We start from the raw sequence: 26,583 nt of genomic DNA on the forward strand, positions 1-26,583 counted from the left end.
GTAGCTGGAATTACAGGTGCCTGCCACCACACCTGGCTAACTTTTGTATTTTTAGTAGACTCAGGGGTACAGGCATGAGCCACACGCCAGTCCACAGACCATTCTTTGCCAGCATGCAGGTTAGGGACTAAAGATCTCAATCTGATTACTAGATTTGAGAACAAGTGCTAATCACCACATAGGTTACACATTTGTAAAGCTGTTTATGGAGCCAATATGATCATTAAGAGTATAAACTCAGAGCTAAAAATTATTGGGGATATAATTCTGGCTCCACTCCTTTCAATCTGCATAACTTTTGGCAAATCAGTTGCTTTCTCTAAGTTTCTTCATCTGTAAAACAGGATAATACTAGTTTCCATTGTGAAGATTAAATAAGACAATAAAAAGTATTTAGCAGAGTGCCTAGCACATACAGAGTACCCAAGAAATGTTGGCTATTATTCTGTATTCTGTTTTTCAATTCAATGAGGTCATTCTCCCAAATCATCCCCTAATCACTATTACAGTGAGCTAGAACCTGAGGTACAGACTTTCCCAACCTCTCAAGAAATAGTAACAAAAACAGGTTAAGACTTGCAGTCCTAACTTTAAACAAGTATCACCTCTAATTTTTTTTCTATATGACAGCAAATGGAGTATTATTTGTTCAGGAATTAGTTACATTGTGCCAAGAAGAAGTGGTTCATCCATTCAAACAAGTCAGACATAGGACAAGGATTTTAAAGAGCTAAGTTTAAACCCTCACATCTTCCATGGAAAGGACTATGGTATGGTACAAAGAATATAACAAATCCTAGCTCTACTACTAGGACTGTGTGGCAATGTTATTAAAATATCTTTATGTCTTGGTTTTCTCATCTGATGGCAACATCAGATGCCAGACTCCCAAGGATAATGTAACACTGAAATGCAAAGACAATGGAAAATGAGTATTTAATAAAATGAAGTAAATACAGTAGATACTCAAAAGATTTCAATTATTCCCTAACCATCCTTTCCTTTCTCTCATGTTACATATTCCCTGAGATGACAGATTATTTCAGAATTGTCTGAATTGATTTTTCTTCAACGTGAAGGTCTAAAGATGAATCAGGCCGGGCACAGTGGCTCACGCCTGTAATCCCAGCACTTTGGGAGGCCGAGGTGGGCTGATCACGAAGTCAGGAGATCGAGACCATCCTGGCTAACACGGTGAAACCCCGTCTCTACTAAAATACAAAAAAAAAATTAGCCAGGCGTGGTGGTGGGCAGCTGTAGTTCCAGCTACTTGGGAGGCTGAGGCAGGAGAATGGCGTGAACCCGGGAGGCGGAGCTTGCAGTGAGCCGAGATCGCGCCACTGCACTCCATCCTGGGCGACAGAGTGAGACTCCATCTCAAACAAAAAAAAAAAAAAAGATGAATCAAACAAAATTCAATTCTAATTTTTACCTGGAAATGGATGCCTGGAAACTAACTCTTCTGGAAGTCCAAGTTCTCTGCCCAAAATTCTCACTTCATCTTTATGAAAATCTTTCAGAGGTTCTATTACTTTTCCCTACAGGGAGGAAAGAAGCCAACCAATACAAATTAGTAACCAAGATGACATGACAAACAAAGGGTAATAAATTATTGGCTTTTCCTGTTACCATTTCTCTTAACACTAACAGATTATTATTAAAAATGCATCTTTTAAAGTATTTACTCCTAAATGCCTATAAGGAATTAGATGAATATTTTAGTGCTAATATTTCTCTTCGGAGCACATTTTAAACATAAACTTTTTAAATACAAGTAAATCAGGGTAAACCAATCCATCATCTCTGATCTAGTTCTCATTAGAACACAAAGCAATTAGAAAATATACTAGTGTTCCGGCCGGGCGCGGTGGCTCAAGCCTGTAATCCTAGCACTTTGGGAGGCCGAGACGGGCGGATCACGAGGTCGGGAGATCGAGACCATCCTGGCTAACACAGTGAAACCCCGTCTCTACTAAAAAATACAAAAAACTCGCCAGGCGAGGTGGTGGGCGCCTGTGGTCCCAGCTACTCGGGAGGCTGAGGCAGGAGAATGGCGTAAACCTGGGAGGCGGAGCTTGCAGTGAGCTGAGATCCGGCCACTGCACTCAAGCCTGGGCGACAGAGCGAGACTCCGTCTCAAAAAAAAAAAAAGAAAAAAGAAAAGAAAATATACTAGTGTTCCAAAATTAAAATTCTCCAAATGTTATCACTGAGAAAATGAAAAGATAACTCACAGAACTAGAGAAAACATTTGCAAATCATATATCTGATAAAAGATTTGTAACCAGAATATATAAAGAACATTTACAACTCAATAATAAAAAGATAAATAAGTCAATTAAAAAATAAGCAAAGCTAATGGGTACTAGGCTTAATACCTGGGTGATGAAATAATCTGTATAACAAACCCCTATGATACAAGTTTACCTAAATAACAAGTTACAGTTACCTATGTAACTACACTTATACCCTTGAACTTAAAATAAATTTTTTTTTTTAAAAAGGGAGCAAAGGATATGAATAGACATTTCTCCAAGATACACAAATGACCAATAAGCAAGAACATGAAAAAATGTTCAACATCATTAGCTATCAGGGAAATGCAAATCAAAACACCACTTCATATACACTAGGATGACTAACATTTTTATTTACTTTTTTTTAAGACGGAGTCTCACTCCGTTGCTCAGGTGGGAGTGCAGTGGCACAATCTCGGCTCACTGCAACCTCTGCCTCCCAGGTTCAAGCAATTCTCCTGCCTCAGCCTCCAGAGTAGCTGGAACTACACAGGCATGCACCACCAAACCTGGCTAATTTTTTTGTATTTTTAGTAGAGACAGGGTTTCACCATGTTGGCCAGACTGGTCTTGAATTCCTGGCTTCAAGTGATCCATCTGCCTTGGCCTCCCAAAGTGCTGGGATCACAGATGTGAGCCACTGTGCTGGGCCAGATGACTAAAATTTTTTAAAGTCAGATAACACATCCATAAAAAAATAGAAAATAACAAATTGTAAGCATTTGGAAAAACTGGAGTCCTTATGTACTTTTGGTTGGATTGTAAAATGGTGCAATTGCTATGGACAACAGGTTCCTCAAAAAAATTAAAAACAGAACTACCATATGATCCAGCAATCCCAATTCTGGGCATATATCCAAAAGATAAACAAAAATGGATAAGCAAAACATGGTCTATAGCTATAGTAGTATATTACTCAGTCTGTTTTTTGTTTTTGAGATGGAGTTTCACTCTTAATGCCCAGGCTAGAGTGCAATGGCAATCTTGGCTCATTGCAACCTCCGCCTCCAGGGTTCAAGCGATTCTCCTGCCTCAGCCTCCCAAGTAGCTGGCATTACAGATGCCCACCACCACGCCTGGCTAATTTTTGCATTCTTAGTAAAGACAGGGTTTCACCGTGTTGACCAGCTGGTCTCAAACTCCTGACCTCAGCTGATCCTCCCGCCTCAGCCTCCCAAAGCACTAGGCATGAGCCACTGCGCATGGCCCATTATTCAGTCTTAAAAAAGAAGGAAATTCTGTCACATGCTACAACATGAATGAACCTTAAGGACATTATGCTAAGTGAAATAAGCAAGTCACAAAAATGCAATACTGTATGATTCCACCTATATAAGGTATTTAAAGTAGTGAAACATAGAAACAGAAAGCAGAATGGTGGTTACCAGAGGGTGGGGGCCAGAAAAAAGGGAGAGTTGTTTTTTAACGGTATAGAGTTTGTTTTGCAAGATGAAAAGTTCTGAAGATCTGTTTTACAACAATGTGAATACACCTAACACTACTGAACTTTATACTTTAAAATAGTTAAGATGAGGCTGGACGCAGTGGCTCGCACCTGTAATCCCAGTACTTTGGGAGGCAGAGGTGGGTGGATCACCTGAGGCCAGGAGTTCAAGACCAGCCTGGCCAACATAGTGAAACCCCATCTCTACTAAAAATACAAAATTAGCCAGGCCTGGTGGCGCATGCCTGTAATCCCAGCTACTTGGGAGGATGAGGCAGGAGAATTGCTTGAACCAGGAGGCAGAGGTTGCTGTGAGCCAGTCACATGACTGCTCTCCAGCCTGGGCAATAGAGTGAGACTCTGTCTTAAAAAAAAAAAAAAAAAAAAAAAAAAACAGGGTTAAGATGGTAAACTTTATGTTATGTGATTTTGTGTTTTTTACAATAAGAAAAGAGATAACAACAAGTCTTGGTGAGGATGTGGAAAAACTGGAATCTCATACATTGCTAGTGGGCATGTAAAACTGTATCGTCATTTCAAATAAGTTTGGCAATTAATCAAAATGTTAAACCTTAAGACCTAACAATTCTACTCCCAGGCATATACCAAAAGAAATAAAAACACATATCCACAAAAACTTATGACCAATATTCATAGCAGCATTACTTACAACAGCCAAAAAGTGGAAATAACCCAAAAGCCTACCAACTGATCAATGGATAAATACAATGCATTATACCCCTAAGATGGAATATTATCTGGCAATAAATAGGAATAAAGTTCTGATACATTCAGCAACATGGATGAACCTTGAAAACATTACGGTAAGTAAAAGAAGCCAGTCATAAAAGACCACATATTGGCTGGGCGCGGTGGGTCACGCCTGTAATTCCAGCACTTTGGGAGGCCGAGGCGGGCAGATCATGAGGTCAGGAGATCGAGACCATCATGACTAACACAGTGAAACCCCGCCTGTATTAAAAATACAAAAAAATTAGTCGGGCGTGGCAGCGGGTGCCTGTAGTCCCAGCTACTCGGAAGGCTGAGGCAGGAGAATGGCGTGAAACCAGGAGGCAGAGCTTGCAGTGAGCCCAAATCGCGCCACTGCACTCCAGCCTGGGTAACAGGGTGAGACTCCGTCTCAAAAAAAAAAACAAAAGACCACATATTGTACAATTCCATTTATATAAAATGTCCAAAATAAGCAAATCTATAGAGACAGAAAATAAATTATTAGTTGGTAATTGCCTAGGGCTGGCAAGAAAGGAGGAAAGGAAGAGCTGGGGAGTGGGGGCAGGATGACAATGACAACAGGTAGAACGAGGAGTGACTGCTAATGGGTATAAGGTTCCTTTCTAGGGTAATGAAAATGTTCTAAAATTAGATGTGGTGATGGCTGTGCAACTCTGTAAATATTAGGAGGGAAGAGGAGGGAAGAAAGGGAGACCTTCCATGTATCTACTGTATGAAAAAGTTCTCATAAACTTTTACCTCCTCTCTCAACTTTCTGATGAGCTCTGTGTCATTGTGATGGGTTTTGATGAGTTCAGCTTTGCCACTTGCAACAAGGGATGCACTTTCAATTAGATCAGGCCGTAAAGTACCTTGGGCAAGGAAAACCTCCTCTGGTTTCAAGTTCATTTCTCCAATTACTTCATTGGCAATCTATAATCAACAGGAGTAAAACAGCCTTGTAAGAGAAAAAATTTTTTAAAAGCAAAAGTTTATACTTTCAGCTAAATCTCCTAGAGTCCTTTAGAAATATTGACCAGAAAATAAAATCCACCAACCCCCAAAATAAAGTCCTTTATGAACGTGTCCTTTAACATGATTCAAAAAGGTACGTGAGGCCAAGCACAGTGGCTCATGCCTGTAATCCCAGCACTTTGGGAGGCTGAGTGGAGTGCATCACTTGAGGCCAGGAGTTCGAGACCAGCCTGGCCAACATGATGAAACCCCATCTCTACTAAATACACAAAATTAGCAGCCAGGCATGGTGGCTCACACCCTGTAATCCCAGCACTTTGGGAGGACAAGGCAGGCAGACCATGAGGTCAGGAGTTTGAGACCAGCCTGACCAACATGGTGAAACCCCGTCTCTACTAAAAATACAAAAATTAGCCAGGCATGGTGGCACATGCCTATAATCTCAGCTACTCAGGAGGTTGAGGCAGGAGAATCACTTGAACCCTGGAGGCAAAATTTGCAGTGAACCGAGATTGTGCCACTGCACTCCAGCCTGGGAGGCAGAGCGAGATTCCATCTCAAAAAAAAAAAAAAAAAAAATAGCTGGACATAGTGGTGCATGCCTGTAATCCCAGCTACTCGGGAGGCTGAGGCAGGAGAATCGGCTGAACCCAGGAGGCAGAGGTTGCAGAGAACCATTGTACTCCAGCCTAGGTGACAAGAGCAAAACTCCGCCTCCAAAAAACAAAACAAAGGTATGTGAACATTCCATTCAAGAGCTTGAAATTAGCCATTGAGATAACCAATGAATTAAAGTCTATGATCAGCTGAAGACATCTATTCTTAAAAAGTTAAAATAACAGTCTGGCAATGTAAGCAAACGTGTTTATTAAAACATAAAACAGTTAGCTGGGCGTGGTGGCTCACACCTGTAATCCCAGAAGTTTGGGAGGCTGAGGCAGGCGGATCATGAGGTCAGGAGATCAAGACCATCCTGGTCACCATGGTGAAACCCCGTCTCTACTAAAAGTACAAAAATTAGCTGGGCATGATGGTGCACACCTGTAGTCCCAGCTACTCAGGAGGCTGAGGCAGGAGAATCACTTGAACCCAGGAGGAAGAGGGTGCAGTGAGCCGAGATCGTGCCACTGCACTCCAGCCCAGCCTGGTGACACTCCGTGTTTGGTGAGACTCTGTCTCATAAAACAAACAAACAAACAAACAAAAAACAGTTTCTACTGATCAATATAATGACAATATACAGTAAAACTCTCAGCCACATAAGAAAAAGGAAAAAATTAGCAAATTTCGTTATTTGATATAGTGACAAGGAAAAACAAATACAAAGATTCACATCAAAACAGTACATGTTGAGGATATTAAAACAAAGGTACCTTAACAAAAGTATCCCCAATGATTTTTCTTTTCTCTTCAGGACTTGTGGTCATATTTAACGTTTTGCTAATTCTTTTCCGTGGGGTTCTATCTTCATCTGATATCGGTAGGGTTGTTGTTCCATTGTAGAAAGAATGAGCAGCATTTATCACTAGAGGAAAGGGGAGAAGCAGTTTAAATTGGTATAACATGTTTTTTTAATCAAAAATAACAAGTCAAACTACAGAAAGAAAAGTTATTTATTTTCCAGGCTGAAGAACAGTCCATGGTTCCTTTGATCTCCCCTAAATCTGCCTACGAATTTCAATGAACTATCAATATTCAAGAATTACTGGCCAGGCCCAATGGCTCACACCTGTAATCCTAGCACTTTGGGAGGCCGAGGCAGGCAGATCATGAGCTCAGGAGATCGAGACCATCCTGGCTAACATGGTGAAATCCCATCTCTACTAAAAATACAAAAAAATTAACCGGGTGTGGTGGTGGGCACCTGTAGTCCCAGCTACTGAGGAGGCTGAGGCAGGAGAATGGCGTGAACCCAGGAGGCGGAGCTTGCAGTGAGCCGAGATCGTGCCACCGTAATCCAGCCTGGGCGACAGAGCAAGACTCCATCTCAAAAAAATAAATAAATAAATAATAAAAACAAATAAATAAATAAAAAAGAACTATCAATACATCCTGAGTAAAAGAATTCAGATACAGGCACTCATTAAATGTTGTTTCTGTGAGAATCTCCTGGCATTTAGATCTAGGGCCATGACATCACAAATTATGCTGATTAGGACTGGCACGGTGGCTCACGCCTGTAATACCAGCACTTTGGGAGGCCAAGTTGGGTGGATCACTTGAGGTCAGGAATGTGAGACCAGCCTGGCCAAAATGGCAAAACCACATCTCTATTACAAACACAAAAACTAGCTGGGCATAGTCGCACATGTCTATAATCCCAACTACTCAGAGGCTGAGGCAAGAGAATTGCTTAAACCTGGGAGGCAGAGGTTGCAGTGAGCCGAAGTCGCGCCACTGCATTCTGGCCTGGGCAACAGAACAAGACTCCGCAAAAAAAATAAAATAAAATTATGCTGATTGTTTTCCCTCTGTTCAGTGCTTCATCAGAGCAACAACCAAAAGCCACAGCAAGAAGCATAGCCCCAAAGGAGTCAAAAGCACTGATTCCTAAACAAAGTCGTTTGGAATCACACACTAGTGTCTTGTAAAACTGATATTTATGAACACACGTTTAGCAATCCTTGGCTTTTTATTTAACGACAGGAAACTAAAAACTGACTAAGATCTCTATTTGCTAATAAAACTTAGCTACTGGAGGCCTTCACTGTAAGACAACAAGGCAGCTTACTATTTCACTGTGGAAAAGCCAGTGAATTTGTAGGTCTTTCCTGAACCTGGTCAACTACCCAGAGAAGACATCTACTCTCCTGCCTATTGGCATTCTGGCAGTTGAACAGAAGAAGTGGTAGCAAGAGGGAGTTGCCATTCAGCATAGAGACTTTTACTTAATCCTGTTCTTAATGTAGAGTCTTACCTCCACCTTGCTTAACTATGCCTGGTATTAGTAGGCTCAAGTCCAGAACCTCTCTTGTTTAGCCCCTCTAGAGAATATATCCACAGTGTTCTGATGGGGAAGGAGAGTGCAGTTTGCTCCTGTGCTAAGGAAAAGGATCTGCTTCTCAGATATTTAATCCATTTTAGGCTAACCCAGAGAACAATGCCCCAAAAAGAACCCAATGCTTCAAATTCCTGAGCCTCCTCAGAAGTCTACAGCACAAATCAGCTTGCTTTTTGTTGGCTTCCTTCCCACCCCACCCCAAGGTTGTGAATTCCTCCATTCTGCTATGTCAGTTACCAGGGACACATCCAAGTTTTGAAGGCCTCCTTCAAGAAACAGAACAAATAAGATATTAAAAATCTTAAGTTATACTAGGATGGCTACCAAGTACTTAACTATACACACAAATAATTGCAAATCACATATATACCTCTAAACCCATACTAAGTACATCCCCAGCTCATCTTTGTCTTAGCCTGATCTCAAAATGCCCACGGCCATTCCAGCACCACCTAACAGAGAACAAGTTAGAGTTGAAAGAAAATAAACAACAAAAATTATCAAAATATCTTACTTGCAAATTTCACAAAAACATATGACCATGTGAAGATACCACTGAGGACCCTCCCAGGATGTTGAGAGAGACCTCCCTAGCTTAAACAGAGAAAATCCACCTCTACCCATCTGCTTTCCACTTCCCAACATTTTATTGAAAGCATCTGTCTGCTATCATCTCCTCTATCCCTCATCCTTATGGTATTACACTGTTTTATGCTTTTACTGTTATTTTAGAGAAGTTTCAAAGAAATAGACTCATGTTCACATCATGCTTACCTACAAGTCTTCATTTTATTCAGCCTTTTGGTATCAATTCCAATTAATTCAATAATATGTACAATAACTTGTATCATTAAACCACTGACCTCATTTCATTATAACTATCAATCTATCAATTGCACCTTTTTTTTTTTTTTTGAGACAGAGTCTCGCTCTGTCACCCGGGCTGGAGTGCAGTGGCCGGATCTCAGCTCACTGCAAGCTCCGCCTCCTGGTTTCACGCCATTCTCCTGCCTCAGCCTCCCGAGTAGATGGGACTATAGGCGCCCGCCACCTCGCCCGGCTAGTTTTTTGTATTTTTTAGTAGAGATGGGGTTTCACCATGTTAGCCAGGATGGTCTCGATCTCCTGACCTTGTGATCCGCCCGTCTCAGCCTACCAAAGTGCTGGGATTACAGGCTTGAGCCACCGCGCCCAGCCCGCACCTTGTTTTTAAAAAGTATAAAAGGTATCTACAAAAGTAAATGTTATTAAGGACTAAGAAATTTATTAGTGGCCCTTTAAAAAACAAGTAACTATAGAATCTTCACCTCTCCGACAATAAGCTTTTCTGTTTGCAAAATAATCTGTATATCCATACCTGAGGAGGGTTTGGGTAGCCTCATGCTATATAAATATCATGAAATAGAGTGGGAAAAGATAATTTCTTTTTCTTTTTTTTGAGATGGAATTTCGCTCTTGTTGCCCAGGCTGGAGTGCAGCAGCATGATCTCTGCTCACTGCAACCTCCACCTCCCATATTCAAGGGATTCTCCTGCCTCAGTCTCTCGAGTAGCTGGGATCACAGGCGCCCACCACCAAGCCTGGCTAATTCCTTGTATTTTTAGTAGAGATGGGGTTTCATCATGTTGGCCAGGCTGGTCTCAAACTCCTGACCTCAGATCAATCTCCCTAAGTGCTGGGATTACAGGCGTGAGCCACCGCGCCTGGCCAGGAAAAGGTAATTTTAACAGCGAATGACTAGAAGAGAACTGAACAGTAGCTGGAAAATGTTAACATCAATCTATGTATAAAATTAGCAGAATCAATAGTTTAAAAATTTATACTGAGACCTCCCTTACACCAGAGGTAATTGTAAAATGAAAAGCATTTTCAACCTTGAGCATACTAAGAAAACTGTAATTGTGCTCACTTAAGCCACAAGACTAGATTTGATTACACAAGTCCTAACATGTAAGTTAACTTTTCTGGGGTTCTTCAATACCTTTGACCTGAATTCCAAGCTTTTTGAGGGCCTCTTCAACAGACTGGCTTTCTCGTTTTCTCATAAAGCCATTATCAATGTGTACAGCAATGACTTGATCTTGGTTCAAAGCACGATTTAGCAAAGCTGTACAAACTGTTGAGTCTACTCCACCACTGAGTAAAACCTACGGGGTAAAATGAAAAATCAAACTAAGCAAAACAAGTAAAAAAGAAAATAAACACTATCAGCTTAAATAGTTACCTAAAAGTGCTATTTATATCAAAGATATGTATGGTAACTGGAAAAACACTCTAAAATTATAGAACATTTAAGGGCTGTGTTGAGGACTCTAGCTCCTGGATTCCAACATTATTGATATAAATTTGTAGACTTCTAGATAATAAATTGCTTACCAAAACTTTTGACGTGCCTACTCTCTCTTTGATCTCTCGAATGCACTCAAGTTCTCTGTTCTGCACCGTGAAGGTTCCACTGCACCCAGCTATATCATAAAGGAAATTCTTCAGTATTACTTTTCCATTTTCTGTAAGGCCAACTTCAGGGTGGAACTGTGCTCCATATAATTTTTTAGATTCATTTGCTATGCCTTTATAGAGAAAATAGTCACAAATTGAAATTTTTTCATGCTGAAAAGACTCAAGCAATAACCACAATTAATTTCTCACAATCTCTGCCTCTATGGTTTAAATTTTCTTTTTTTTTTTTTTTTTTTGGAGACAGAGTCTCTCTGTGTCACCCAGGCTGGAGTGCAATGGCATGATCTCGGCTCACTGCAACCTCCGCCTCCTGGGTTCAAACAATTCTCATGCCGCAGGCTCCCAAGCAGCTGGATTACAGATGTGTGCCACCACGCCCAGCTAATTTTTTGTATTTCTAGTACAGATGGGGTTTCAATATGTTGGCCAGGTGGCCTCAAACTCCTGGCCTCAAGTGATCCACCTGCCTCAGCCTCCCAAAGTGCTAGGATTACAGGCATGAGCCACTGCTCCCAGCCAATTTTATTTTATTTATTTTATTTTATTTGTTTTTTTCATGTGTTTTGTTTTGTTTTGAGACGGAGTCTCACTCTGTCACCCAGGCTGGAGTGCAGTGGTGCGATCTCGGCTCACTGCCACCTCTGCCTCCCATGTCCAAGCGATTCTTCTGCCTCAGTCTCCCGAGTAGCTGGGACTACAGGTGCCTGCCACCACGCTCAGCTAATTTTTTAAATATTTTTAGTAGAGACGGAGTTTCACCATATTGGCCAGGCTGGTCTTGATCTCCTGAACTTGTGATCCGTCTCGGCCTCCCAAAGGGCTGGGATTATAGGCGTGAGCCACCGAGCCTGGCCTATTTTATTTTTTAGACAGGGTATTTACTGCTCTGTCACCCAGACTGGAGTGCAGTGGCGTAATCATAGCTCACTACAGTCTCGATCTCCTGGGCTCAAGTGATCCTTTCACCTCAGCCTCCTAAGTTAGCTGGAATACAGGTGCGTGCCACCACACTCAGCTAATTTCTAAATATTTTGAAGAGACGGGGTTTTATCCTGTTGCCTGCTGAACTCCTGGGCTCAAGTAATCCTCCCGCCTTGGCCTCCCAAAGTGCTGGGATTATGGGTGTGGGCCACTGCACACAGCCTTCTTCCTCTATAAATTTTTAAACTAATCTATCTCACTGGATTTTAGCTATAGGAAAAATAAATACATAACAAAGACAAAAACTACATTGCTGTAACCTTTCTTTATAAAGGTCTTTCTTGACACAGCAATTAATGAGCTATAGGACGGTACATTAAGTCCCACACAGAGATTATTTAACAGTATTCTCACCTCTCCACCCAAGTTACTTCAGTTGCCTTGTCTATCTAGTGCATTGATAATTCAATTTTGGTTCTCATGTTGCACATGGCTTTCAAATGCATTGTACAGCTACCAAGTTCTCATATTAAAAGAATCTCACATATCAGACTTGTCAGAATATACTGTTTCTTTCTTGACTACTATTAACGACAAATATATATTCACCTATTTGACTAATGTGTTTCCAGCAAATATTACCTACGGGGCAATAGATGTTAGGCTAGGTATTTTACATGTGCATGTGTTACCCCTATTTCATAGCTCTGAGATATCGAGAAACTTGCATGAACTCTCAGGTAATTAAGTAACTAAATCAGGCCTGACAGGCTCCCTAACTCATACTCATTCTACTATACCACAGTACTTCACACCTTATTTGGCTCTCAGGATACCACTCTCTTGGTTTACTTATTTTACTGTCTATTCCTTCTCAATCTCCTTTGCTGGTTCCTCTCCATCTTGCCCATCTCTATATATGGAAGTTACTCAGTCCTCAGCCCTTAAATCTCTTTTCTAAACATTCTGAGAGATCTCATACTCTCATCACCTTAAAATTCTGTCTGTATGCTGGTAAACCCCCAAATTTATACCTCCAGTCCAGTTTTCTCTTCTGAAGTCCAGGCTCACATATACAATTGCCTATTCAGCACCTTTGTTTTGATGTTTAATACAGCACCTTGAATTTAATATTGCAAACTCAAACTCCTGAGGTCTTTCCAATCAGGTAATTAGAAACATTTTCCTTTTGGTTCCTCAGGCCAAAAAACTTGGGAGTTAAAACTTGATTCTACTTTTTCTTCCTCACTCCATATTCAATCTAACAGCAAATCTTGTGTCTCTCCCTTCAAAACAGTGGAATCCAATCACTCCTAACAACGTCTACCTCTATTACCCTAGTCCTGACAACTTCCACCTCTGCCAACCTGGTCCTAACAACTTCCTCTTCTACTGTTATAAAAAAAACTGGGTTCTTTTCACATAACCAGGAAAAGTTAGGCATGCAGACACTTTGAAAGGTAAGGAGTAATGGAATTTATTGAGAAAAAAGGAAAAATCTCTCAGCAAAGTGAGAAGGCTTCCTGTTAACAGGCCCCCATCTCACAGATTGAATCCCAGGTCACCACACAGGAACGGAAAGGCCAGGTTCCTCCCTCCTGCAAAGGGTGAGAACTTCCTGTGGCTCCACCCTGTTCTCCCAGTAGGCAGGCTGGTGGGAGATTCTCCAGGTACCCTCCCCTTTTATCTTCTTCCTGCATCTATCACTACTAACACTACTATCTTGATCCTGACAACACTGTCTCTCTCCTGGTTACTACAATAAATTCCTAGCTCATCTTCTTGCTTCTCTTTCACCCTGTATATTTTCTCCTCATCACAGCTTAATCCTGAAATTAGATCACATCTCTCCTTCATTTAAAACCCCACCTCACCATGAGTAAAGCCAAAGTATAGGAGTGGCCAAAAGGTCCTGTGTTCTGGCATCTAACTACCTCTCTATACCTTCTTTCACTCTCCCCGTCATGCTTACGCTGCTCCAACCACATGGATTCCTTGCTGCTCCTCAAATACGGTACCCACCCAGGATCTCTACTGCTGTTTCCTCTTTCCCCAAATATCCAAAAAGGTTAGCATTTATTTTCTTCGTGTCCAATGTCATCTTATAGGAATGCCTTCCCTAATAGCCTATAAAATTGCAACAACCCTAATCATACATATTCCAGAATACCCTCTTCCCCCTTAGTTTTTCAATGTAAACACTATCTGACTCTGACATATTCCGTATTTCTTTATTGTTTACTTTCCCTTTTTTCCAGTGTTAAACAAGAATTTTTGCTATATTGGTTTTAGGTTTTGTTTTCTTTTTAAGAGAGAGGGTCTTACTCTGTTGCCCAGGATGGAGTGTAGGGGGGCAACCACAGCTCAACACAGCCGTGATCTCTTAGGATCAAATGATTCTTCTCCCTCAGCCTCCTGAGTAGCTAGGACTGCAAATGTCCATCACTATACCTGGTTAATTTTTTTTTATTATTTTTATGTAGAGATGGAGTCTCACTATGGTGCCCAGGCTGGTTTTGAACTCCTGGCCTCAAGCTCCACCTTCCACAGTCTCTCAAAGTGCTGAGTCACAGACCCTCAAGTGAGAGTCACCACACCTGGCCTGTTTTATTCATTGCTAAATCCTTGACACCTAGAACTGTGCATGACACATAATAAGTACTCAAATGTTTGTTGGATGAATAAAAATACACAAGCCTATCTACCATGGTTGATCTTTTTTTATGAAAAACCTTTTAGTATAAAAACCATTCTTGAGCATTCCTATGCTAATGTCGGTTAAGTAACTGCAGGCAGATTACTAAATTCAGCATATCCATGACAAATCTTTTTTCAACTTATTATTTAGCTGTGGCATCTCAAAGAGAACTTTATTGATAAACCCACCTTTTTCTTTCACTGACTTCCAGGACTATTAGTGACCATTTACATTATTCAGGTAAGCAAGTCAAAACCCCAAACAGCCAGAAAGTCAATTTCCCTTCCTCAAAAAAGTAGAAAACAAAACGGTTTAAGAGCATGGGTCAGCAAACTTTCTGCAAAGGACTAGAGAGTAAATAGTTTAGGCTCTGTGCAACATATACAGTCCCTGTATTTTATTATAACCCTTTAATAATGTAAAAATCATTCTTAGCTCCTGGACATTAAAAAAAGGCAAAAGACGAGATTTGACCCACAAGTCACAGTTTGCCAACCCTGGTGAATTCAGGGAAATCTCTTGAGTACTTATTTGGGTGCTATGGGCTATGTATACCTAAGAAAGGAATAAAGACAAGTAACTCCGAATATAGTATAGTAGGAAGACAGCAAGTTCTCAAATTTTTCCTGAGTCATGAAAGTATAGTGTTTTATGTTTGAGAAGCTTATATTAGGATGAACATTTTTCAAAGTATTTCAAAGCAAACCAGTAAACCAGTAAGTGAGAGACTTCTGGATAATCCTCTTATTATTAAATTCCCTTCGTAACAGTTAATTCTACATTCATTATCTTTTAAAAAAGAGAAGAAAATCAGAAGAAAAGGAAAATCAGAGTACCTCATACAGAAGCATATGCTTACTCTTCAGATAAAGTTTTTAAAATGAACTCTGCAAAACTTTTAGAATTTTCACCTGCTACTATGTTTCCAGAACGTGCCACAACCTTGAATCCATCAGCTACTTTGTCTACACTATCTCCATGTGTAAGCAAAACAACTTCTTCCTTCTGAAGGCCCCTAAACATACAAAAAATACACAAATATCTTAATTAAAAACATGATTCCTGGGTTCTTTTGTTTTAGAAATACAAGCTTGCCATACATGATTAGAAAAACAGAAAAAAAAAAGTGACAATGGAATACTGCTAGCATTCAAATATTATGTCCATTACAAATAAAGCCAATAAAAAACGATAAATCTTAAAAAAGGCAATCCATAAAAACTGGAAGGAAACTAGAACAAATAAATATATGCAGTTGGTAGTATAACCAGACACACAGGAATAATTTCAAGAGAGTATAGAACAATAATTTCAACATTATATATCTGTTGAGATTTATGTTAAGAACAGACATATTTCAAAGACCTTAACACTTCATTCGGTAGTCTTATGTAAGTGGTAATAGGACTCAGTACTAAAACTATTATCCTGTAACTGTAAGTACAGTATAGATACAGGCATATGGTAGGTTAAAACAAATAATATAATTAGCAGTCAACATTTTCAGCTTAAGAGTAAGGAGATACAAAATCAAAAGAGTTAGGTAAAAACCCTATAATCTTTCATTTTAACTGGAAATAAGTATACACTAATGATTCTGTTTTCTAATTCCTTTTTTTTTTTTTCAGATGGAGTCTTGCTCTGTCACCCAGGCTGGAGTGCAGTGGCCGGATCTCTGCTCACTGCAAGCTCCGTCTCCCAGGTTTACGCCATTCTCCTGCCTCAGCCTCCCGAGTAGCTGGGACTACAGGCGCCCGCCACCTCGCCCGGCTAGTTTTTTTGTATTTTTTAGTAGAGACGGGGTTTCACCGTATGTTAGCCAGGATGGTCTCGATCTCCTGACCTCGTGATCCGCCCGTCTCGGCCTCCCAAAGTGCTGGGATTACAGGCTTGAGCCACCGCGCCCGGCCTCTGTTTTCTAATTCTAAAAGACTCGGTACTGCCCAACTCTGTTGTACCAATGTGGACCTCTAGTGCCAAACAAATTAATGATACTTAGTTAAGAAAGTGTTACTTCAGAGATTTAAGTAACATTAATCAAATGTAATGTGTAGACTTTCTCTGGACCCTGATTCAAACAAATCAACCATAAAAATATACTGTTTACGTTATGGAAAATCTGACTAAGAACTCAATATTAAATAATATTAAGGCACGGCCAGGTGTGGTGGCTCATGCCTGTAATCCCAGCACTTTGGGAGGCCGAGGCAGATCACCTGAGGTCAGGAGTTCAAGACCAGCCTGGCCAATATGGTGAAACTCAGTCCCTACTAAAAATACAAAAAAAAATCGCCTGTAATCCCAGCTACTCGGGAGACGGAGGTGGGAGAATCACTTGAACCTGGGAGGTGGAGGTTTCAGTGAGCTGAGATCGTGCCACTGCACTCCAGCCTGGGCATGCAACAGAGCGAGACTCCATCTCAAAAATAAATTAAATTAAATTACAAAATAAATAATAAATAATATTAAGGAATAAAAATGTAAATTAAAATAAAGCAAGAAGATAAAGTACATTAATGCCAAAAAGATATTTTGGGGTTTGTTGTTGTCATCATTGTTTAGGAATAGTATAGGTTGTGATAGAGTCTCAGAATTTTAGAACTAGAAAGACAGAAAAATGTCAAATCTTAACCAAATCTTTATGCTTAAAGCTTCTTCTGGTATATCACAAACAAAATTCCTGAAATGGTTCTCAAAATTAGTCACATGAAATAGGGATGAGTATATGTGTCAATACCTCTCCATTATGAAGCTGAACAAGCACTGCCTTTCAAACTCATTTTGGCAATGAGTAACTTCAGTTTAAAAAATTCTTTTGAGCAACCTTGGCTTTTTTATTAATCTTCCTTTGAAAAATAATAATCTCCGGCAGGGCACGGTGGCTCATGCCTGTAATCCCAGCACTTTGGGGGGCCGAGGTGGACGGATCACAAGGTCTAGGAGTTTGAGACCAGCCTGGCCAATATGATGACACCCTGCCTCCACTAAAAATACAAAAATTAGCCGGGTGTGGTGGCTCACACCTGTAGTCCCAGCTACTCGGGAGGCTGAGGCAGAAGAATCGCTTGAACCCAGGAGGCGCAGGTTGCAGTGAGCTGAGATGGTGCCACTGCACTCCAGCCCGGGTGGCAGAGCAAGACTCCGTCTTGAAAACAAAACAAAAAAAAAAAAAAAAAAAAGAAAAGAAAATACTAATCTTTAAAAACAGATCAAAGAGTGAAAAGGGAAAATACAAATGTTGATATCACTATATATGATTCCAAATAGGGTTCCACAACTGCACAGGTGTTTTCAAATTTCTTAAATACCTTCCTTACTCCCTATTAACATCACCACCATCCCATGTTGTCTTCACACTCAACTGGAAGGCAAACATGACAATTACACTTGTGGTCACTACTATACCCTTAATTTTGTTTATGAATTATAGAATCTCCAATTGTGAAAAATAACAGTATCAACTTTAAATTAATTACTACTGTTCTTATTCATCTAAAAATGTAATACCTGAATAATGAACATGTATTATCCACACTAATGTTGAAAACTCCATCTTCTCTAACACTTTTTTTGTGCACAGTACCTCCAAATACCTTATTCATCATCTGTTCAAAGAAAAAAATTAATGTTAATAGAAATCAAAAGAAAAATATCCATTTTGTTATACTGATTTAATAATTTATATTATTTCTTTTCAGAACACCTGATGTATCTGTATCCCCAAAATAAAAGGAGTTTAATAAATGTAGATCATTTGGTATTGTTATATATAACTATACAGTTATTAACAGGCATTGTTATAAAACAAAATTGGATTCAAAATTTTACCTGTGGTTAAGTTTTGTTAAACACTGGCAGATTTTCCACTTAGTGTACTTTAATGAATTCATCTGCTTAAAAATAGATATCTTAATTACTTACATTTGAGTTTGATTTCAAAGCATTTTAAAAGGTATTCTGAGTTTGGAAAAAGCTACAGCAAACAACAAGAACGTTATACCAGAACAAGAATTAGACAATAAATTTCTCCAAGCTATTTAAATCTTTGGCTCCAAAGGAACAGTATGAAAGCCTGCCGAAGGCTGTGCTGTAGAGATGGGATAAGCAGGAAAATCTGGCCTTTCAGTTAAGCTCATCTGTTCAAGTCCCATAAGCTTATAGACTGATTTCAAATGGTCTCTTCAATTCAGCACCTCCTCTGTTAATCAATCTTCTTTTCTTATTTATCATTTACATGTCCCAAACTTCCCATCTCAGATAAATATACACAAGATTTTTGCAAACATTAAATCTGCAGTGATATAAACACCCCCACTCATCTTAGTGCATCTGTTCCACAACAGGTATCAGAAGATATCTGCCTTAATAATGTGTAATGCAGGTTGACCCAGCCCCTGACAGAAAATAAGACAGACGACTTAAATAAATGTTCATTCTTTTAACTCAGAGTAGCATATTCTTCAAAACCATTACCAAATGGTGCCCTCTACATTCTCCTTTTAGGTATTCACAATACACTGTCCCACAATAAAGGTTTGCATTCGCTCCAGCAGTAAAGACACCTGCTAGCACTTGTTTAACACAGTATTTGTCAAACTAAAGACTCAGAAACAAAACTCTTTACTGTAGCACATTAACTAACATGCAGTTTAAGAAACATTGCTATGGTCTAATCAGTTCCCTTGACTCTAGTCTTGCCCATCTTCCAGCAATGTTCTAGAGACCTACCAATGTTAGCTACTACAGTATAAAGATGATTATGTTAGTCTATGATTAAATTCTTCATTAGCCCTCTAGCATCTACAGCAAGGGTTGGTAAACTTTCTGTAAAGGGCCAGAGAAAAGTATTAGCCTCTGCAGGCCCTGTGTCTGTACCAACTATTCAGTTCTTGCCACTGTAGCTCAAAAGCATCCACAGACAATACTTATAAAGAAATGCGTGTGACTGTTCCAATAAAACCTTATTTATGGACACAGACTTGAATTTTATTTTCACACATTACAAAATATAATTATTTTTCAATTTCCCAATCATTTAACAATGTAAAAAAATCATTCTTTGCTTGCAGGTCATGCAAAAACAGGTGGCAGGCCAGATTTGGTCTATAGGCCATAGTTTACTGACGCCTGGTCTACAGGATAAAATCCAAGTTCCTTATATTAAACACAAGACTTCCTTACCTGACCCTTGTCTAATTTTTGGTTTCACCTTCCCCCCATTTTCTACTCCAGTCCATTCAAACTAGAGTGATTATCAAAATAGACTATGTTCTTTCCTCCCTGTCTTCAGGTCTCTTTACAGCCCAAGGGCCATAGCAAAGTATATGGCCAGTATGGATTCCTGATAAACCCCAAGGTTCTAACTGCCTCAAGGAAACCCATATAGTACTCCAGGTCCACCACCCAATCAGATCAGATCCTCTTATCTTTCTTATATATCAAAGTTTTCTAAGTTTTAGAATGGGAAGGGAGAAAGAGAAGGAAATTCTGCCCAATAAAAATAATTGGACAAAATCTTGTGGGAGTATATAAAGAAGCCAAGTAAAACCATAAAGAGTGAAGAGACAAGTCACAATCCAGAAGGTATCTGCAATAATATATAGTTGGGAAAAGTTTAGTATCCAGAATATATAAAGGCTCCCACAACACAATAACAAAGACAATTTAATATAAAAATGAACAAGTATCTATAGTAAAGCAGACACAAATGGCAAATAAACATGAATCTTACAATAACAAGGAAAATTAACTTTGAGACTACAATGTGACCCCATTTAATACCTTTGCAGATAAGAAAATACAAAAAGAAATCTAATCATGTCAAGGGTTGGCAGGGATATAGAGCAGAAGATGTTTTTATATATTGTTGTGGGAACATTTATTGAGGGAAAAAATTATCATTTACCTAGTGAAGCTGAAAATGTACATTATGACCCAGTATTCCTACTGCCAGTTACCCTGGAGAAAATTTTGTGTATGTATAACACTAGAAAACAAGTACAAAAATATTCATGGCAATATTGTCTATAATAGAAAAAAACTAGAAAGCCAACAGTATGAACACTGGAATGTAAAAGTAACATGCTATATTCAAACAAATTCAATAGTGAAAATGAATAATTTACAGTAAAATGTACTAACATGAACGAATCTCAAAACCAAAGTTGAAAATAATACAGGTAGTATGACTTCACTTATATATAGGTCAATAAACAAAAAGAATATATTATTTAGGAATATAAACATACATACTATAAAACTATAAAAAAAAAGAAAGGGAATGAATAATAAAATTCAGGAAAGTTGGTAGCCACTGATAGGAAGAGAAGAATGTGAATGGAGACATACAAAGAAAGTTTCAAAAGCTCTACCGATATTCTGTTTTTTATGCTGTGGGGTGTAAATCAGTAAGAGATACAAAAGGGAGCAGTATAGATATTTTTCTTCTAAAGCAAAGAATCACGAGGAAGCAATTAGAAAGACTGTCAGGAGAGTCCAGTTAATGGGAAAAGATGGTATATAAGACACTGAAATTGCTCAAATTTCAGAATGTCATGGGGGGCAAAGGTATACACTTAGGTACTAAAATTACCCAACCTAGTTACTAAGTAGCAGCCCTTTACAAACCATACATTAGCTAGACGGCATCATCTATATCCTTATTTTATGGAAGGACAAATTCTGCCCAAATAACCAAGATCGGCATATCCCATTATCTTACTACAAAAGTTCAGATGATAATAAAGGCAAAAATTGTTATGCATTTAACATCAGCAGGTCTGGCTTTGGCTGTAAGATATCCTATCGAATGACAGAACAATTTGGCCTTATAATTATATCAGGAAACTGACATAATGGGGAAACACTAAGCCATTATCTCTTAAATTAAAGGAGCATTTTTCAGACATATTTCACTCTAAGTAGGCCCTAAAAATATATCTTGTGAGATTCTTCCTTAGGAGAAGTTACAATGCCTCTCAATATACTAACAACCATTTAATATAATTTTAAGTTGTGCTATATGATTAACAATGAGTACTCGACAAAGAAAATCAGTAAATTACATAAATATACGACACCCTGGGACAAAAAAAAAAGAAGCCAGCCAATATCCAACATTCAACTCAATCAGGGTGCAGGCTCTTCTAAGACTACTAGATGGAAAAATCTTTCTTTTGCCAAGTCAAATTCATAATCACTTTTCAAAGAACACTGAAAGGAAAAAAGAGGCTTTTACTATAAAATGGAAAATTGTACACCTACTTTGGAACATAGTTTTGGCTATTTCTTACAAAACTAAACATACTCTTAAAAAACGAGTTAGTAATCATTGTCCTTAGAATTTACTGAAAAAGCCGAACATTTATGTCCACACAAAAACCTGTACATGGATGTTCACAGCAGCTTTATTCATAATTACCAAACTTGGAAGTCACCAAGACGTTAGTAGATGAGTAAGTAAACTGTCACTTCCTGAATAGGTAAGTGAGTGAATGAACTGTGATACATCCATACAAAGGAATATTATTCAGTGCTAAAAAGAAATTAGCTACCCAGACTGAAAAGACATGGAAGAACTTTAAATGCACATTACTAAGTGAAAGAAGCCAATCTGAAAAGGCTACATACTGTATGATTCCAACTATATGACATTCTGAAAAAGACAAAACTATAAAGATGATAAAAAAATTTGAGTGGTTGCCAGGAGTTGGGGGATGAATAGGTAAAGGATTGGGCAGTCAAAATACTATGCATAATACTACAATGGTAGATATATGTCATTATACATTTGTCCAAAACAATAGAATGTACAAAAATCAAGAATGAACCCTAATATAAATAAGGACTTTGGGAATAATGATGTGTTGATGTAGGTTCATCAGTTATATCAAATGTAACACTGGTGTGGGATATTGATAATGGGAGAACCTATGCATGTGTAGAGGTTGGAGGTATTTAAGATATTTCTGTACCTTCTTAATTTTGCTGTGAATGTAAAACCACTCTAAAAACAAAGTATTTGAAAAAAAAAAGAAAGAAAAGAAGAAGAGTACCTTATCTCAAGACCTCAGTAAGTCCCTACTTATTCTTACTTTTTTTTTTTTTTGAGGAGTTTCCCTCTTGTCATTCAGGCTGGAGTGCAATGGCACGATCTCCGCTCAACGCAACCTCCACCTCCCGGGTTTAAGCGATTCTCCTGACTCAGCCTCCCAAGGAGCTGGGATTACAGGCATGTGCCACCACACCCAGCTAATTTTGTATTTTTAGTAGAGATGGGGGTTTCTCCATGTTGGTCAGGCTGGTCTCGAACTCCCGACCCCAGGTGATCCACCTGCCATGGCCTCCCAAAGTGCTGGGACTACAGGCGTGAGCCACTGCGCCTGGCCAAATTTTTCTATTTTTAATAGAGATGGGGTTTCCCCATGTTGGTCAGGCTGGTCTCGAACTCCTGACTTCAGGTGATCCGCCCGCCTCAGCCTCCCAAAGTGCTAGGATTACAGGCGTGAGCCACCACGCCTGGCCTATTCTTACTTTTGATATAAAACCAATGTACATATACTTACTAATTAATGTTACAGTGGAGACACCTGACAGATACCATCTTGATCAAATAATCCAAGTTAACATCACCCATCATGCCACAAATCCACACCGTGTGCCTCCTGATAAGATGCTCTGAGAAGCACAACACCAATTCTGTGATATTCCTGCCAAAAGTTCATAACCTGAATCTAACAATGAGGAATCATCACAGAAACCAAAGTCGGGAAATGTTCTACAAAATAACTAACACATACTTTTTAAAAATACTTTCATGGTCATGAAAGAGAAGGAAACACTGAAGAAGTTTCAGACTGAAAGAGTCTAAAGAAACAACAACTAAAAACAACACATAGTCCTGACTGATCTGTGGCCCTATAAGGGATATTAATGAGACAAACTGTGAAATGTGAAGGAGTCTGTGGATTAGATTCTAACAATAAGTCAATGTTAACTTTTCTGACCTGGATAGTTGTACTGTGGTTAGGCAGTGAGAGTGTCCTAATATTTAGGAAATATAAGTAACAGGGCATCACGTGTGCAACTTTCAAACGGTTCAAAAATGTCAGCAACTGGAGTATTAGGTAAAGGTATACAGGAGCTCTGTGTACTATTTCTGAAAATTTTATGTAAATTTGCATGTCCAAGGTTTTTTTTAAATGGATAGTGTTTTGTTACATAAAATAGTGTACTTACTATTCTGGAAATAGATTCCCTATCAGGCCAGTTCTGCCATACTAGTCTGGCAATTCACATATTTGTAATATTTGCGCAAGTGATCTCATCCAACTAATCTTAAATATCCTAAAGAGAGAAAATACTAATACAGTATGAGTCACAAGCAGAATAAAATATAAGTAAGCTTTCAAAACAAATTTGCTGACATACCTGCATGCCATAGCAAATTCCAAGAACAGGCTTGCCAATAGTGAATATTGCTGGATCAAACCAAGGAGCATCTTCGGCATACACAGAATTAGGTCCTCCAGAGATGATAACAGCACTGTGATTTAAGGAACAATCAGTGAAGAATCTCTGTTAATTTTTACACAAGGTCTATGCCCTCTCTCCCTTGGGCCACTGAGGGAAACAACAGATTCAGAAATTTTGTTGTTTTTGGTAGAATGTAGCAAATTCTAATTATATCACAGCGAATTACCATCCTACATGGTTTAATTATTTTTACTGTACTTTACTGCAATGTTTAGAAGTCTATCAAGCATTTACTTGTTAATAAGCACAAACTTCCAAATAGATAATACCAATGTTTCTATCTGTGATACTTAGCATGGATTTGTTTTACTTCTTTCCTTATCAGTGGAAGAAGTACATAAGAATTCTGGAGATGGTGAAAACACGGGTCTTCTCAGAGCCTAGCAGGTCACAGAACAACTGAAGGTATTATGAAAGCCCTGGGTGGCTCAGAGCAAAATACTCTACAACAAAAGACGGCAGAATAGAAAGTATAAATTACCTAACTTTGCCTGTTTACAGCATCCACCATCCCCAGCAATTTTCCCTGAGCCCAGGAAAGGGAGCTAATAACAATTCCACCCCACATGCCCTGCTCTCAGAAATCAGGCCAGTAGTATAATTTAGCTACCTTACAATTTGCAGAGCATGGGTTAACTTGGGAGTCAAACTACTACACTAAGGGAAAACTCCAAACTGAGGCCTATGTTCCTCTCCTGGCCATTAATACATCTACACTGGCCATCAGTATTCACTCAAAAAATTTAAACATTTTAATATCAGGAATTTCACAAAAATTCACATTTCTGGATCTTTCTTTAGGGAAAAAAGAATCTGGAAACACTGGGCCTTCACTCCGGTATAACTACAATCAACTGGAATCATAAAGAGGCTTGCACCTTCAAGCTGCATATGCTCTCCAGTTTGCCACACATGCCCACTCACACAATAAAGGTATACTTAGTCCTTTTATTCAATTTAAGGTACTCTCTAACTCATTTCGAGTTTGCAGATAAATCGGTTTCATCTGTATTTCAAAGAAAAAGGCATTGTAAAATCTAATCAAAATTTACTTACAAATTTGGATTGCAACACACTTTTTAATTAGTGGTTCCCTGTAATATAAAAATATACAAAGTATATTGCTAGATTTATAATACATCCAGAAGAATAATATGACGTAAGTCAAATTTATTTTTTAAAAAAATCTCAGTAAGGCTGGGCATGGAGGCTCACACCTGTAATCATAGCACTTTGGGAGACAAAGATGAGCAGATTGCTTGAGCCCAGGAGTTCAAGACCAGCCTGGGCAATATGGCAAAACTCCATGTCTACAAAAAATTTTAAAAAATAAAAAACAAAACAGTGAGAGAAAAAAAAATATTCAGCAAGCTAGGTCATTTTTTTAAAAAACAGCAATTTCAATGAGCTCAAAAGCACCTTTTGAACTTTGTATGGGCAACCTGAGACGTGGTAAACATTTGCCAGCATGGGTACTGCAAAAGAGAGATGGATGACAACCTACTCAGATGATAAATATGAGATCTTTAAGATAACAATTCTAAATGGAGATGGGGTTACCCCTAAGGGTAGATCTATAACCTAACTCCTTAAAAATACAGAAGCTAAGGTCAGGTGCAGTGGCTCACACCTGTAATCCCAGCACTTTGGGAAGTCGAGGCGGGCGGATCACGAGGTCAGAAGATCGAGACCATCCTGGCAAACATGGTGAAACCCTGTCTCTTACTAAAAATACAAAAAATTAGCCGGGCGTGGTGGCGGGCGCCTGTAGTCCCAGCTACTTGGGAGGCTGAGACAGCAGATTGGTGTGAACCCAGCAGGCGGAGCCTTGCAGTGAGCTGAGATCGCGCCACTGCACTCCATCCAGCCTGGGCAACAGAGTGAGACTCCGTCTCAAAAAAAAAAACAAAAACAGAAGCTGAAATTCTATAAAACATAATAACCAAGACCTCTAGATTCTATTATATTATACTTAGTTTCACAAAGGATAACCACCATGGGACTGCCTAGTACTCCTTAATCTGCTAAATAACTCAAGGATATGAGATTCTTAGTGCTATTAAAAAAACAAAAAAGTCATGGACTTAGTTAAGGATAAAACTCAAGCAGTACTTAAACCAATTATGAACGTCTTATTTCAACAAATCTTTAAAAGCTAATCACTCTTTGAGCCTTCCATTTCTACCCTGCTATTTTGAAACTAACTTGCAATTACAAGGCCCAATAAGCCATAATTCATTCCAAATACCAATTTTATGTATCAGGCAGATCAAGCTTCTAAAAATAGATGGGCCACGTGGGGTGGCTCACGCCTATAATCCCAGCAGTTTGGGAGGCTTGAGGCAGGCAGATTACCTTAGGTCAGGAGTTCGAGACCAGCCTGGCCAACATGGCAAAACTCCATCTCACTTAAAAATGAAAAAATTAGGCTGGGCGCGGTGGCTCAAGCCTGTAATCCCAGCACTTTGGGAGGCCGAGACGGGCGGATCACGAGGTCAGGAGATCGAGACCATCCTGGCTA

At 39.2% G+C, this 26,583-nt stretch overlaps 1 protein-coding gene across 2 annotated transcripts in view; it reads right to left on the minus strand.

The window, feature by feature from the left end:
- The window catches only part of GMPS (guanosine monophosphate synthase), a 76,630-nt gene that overhangs the window by 21,330 nt on the left and 28,717 nt on the right, over positions 1 to 26,583 (minus strand). For both annotated transcript variants that reach the window (XM_017855078.1, XM_017855085.1), the window contains exons 3-10: positions 23,958 to 24,072; positions 18,036 to 18,133; positions 15,440 to 15,543; positions 10,826 to 11,019; positions 10,431 to 10,596; positions 6,822 to 6,973; positions 5,233 to 5,406; positions 1,433 to 1,538 (exon numbers count right to left, since the gene is read on the minus strand). In XM_017855078.1, the coding sequence (XP_017710567.1) occupies positions 1,433 to 1,538; positions 5,233 to 5,406; positions 6,822 to 6,973; positions 10,431 to 10,596; positions 10,826 to 11,019; positions 15,440 to 15,543; positions 18,036 to 18,133; positions 23,958 to 24,072 (1,109 nt within the window). The remainder of the gene's footprint in view (positions 1 to 1,432; positions 1,539 to 5,232; positions 5,407 to 6,821; positions 6,974 to 10,430; positions 10,597 to 10,825; positions 11,020 to 15,439; positions 15,544 to 18,035; positions 18,134 to 23,957; positions 24,073 to 26,583) is intronic.

This window comes from Rhinopithecus bieti, unplaced genomic scaffold (assembly GCF_001698545.2).
Source record: "Rhinopithecus bieti isolate Rb0 unplaced genomic scaffold, ASM169854v2 scaffold_2454, whole genome shotgun sequence".
In the NCBI taxonomy this organism is placed as follows: Eukaryota; Metazoa; Chordata; class Mammalia; order Primates; family Cercopithecidae; genus Rhinopithecus; species Rhinopithecus bieti.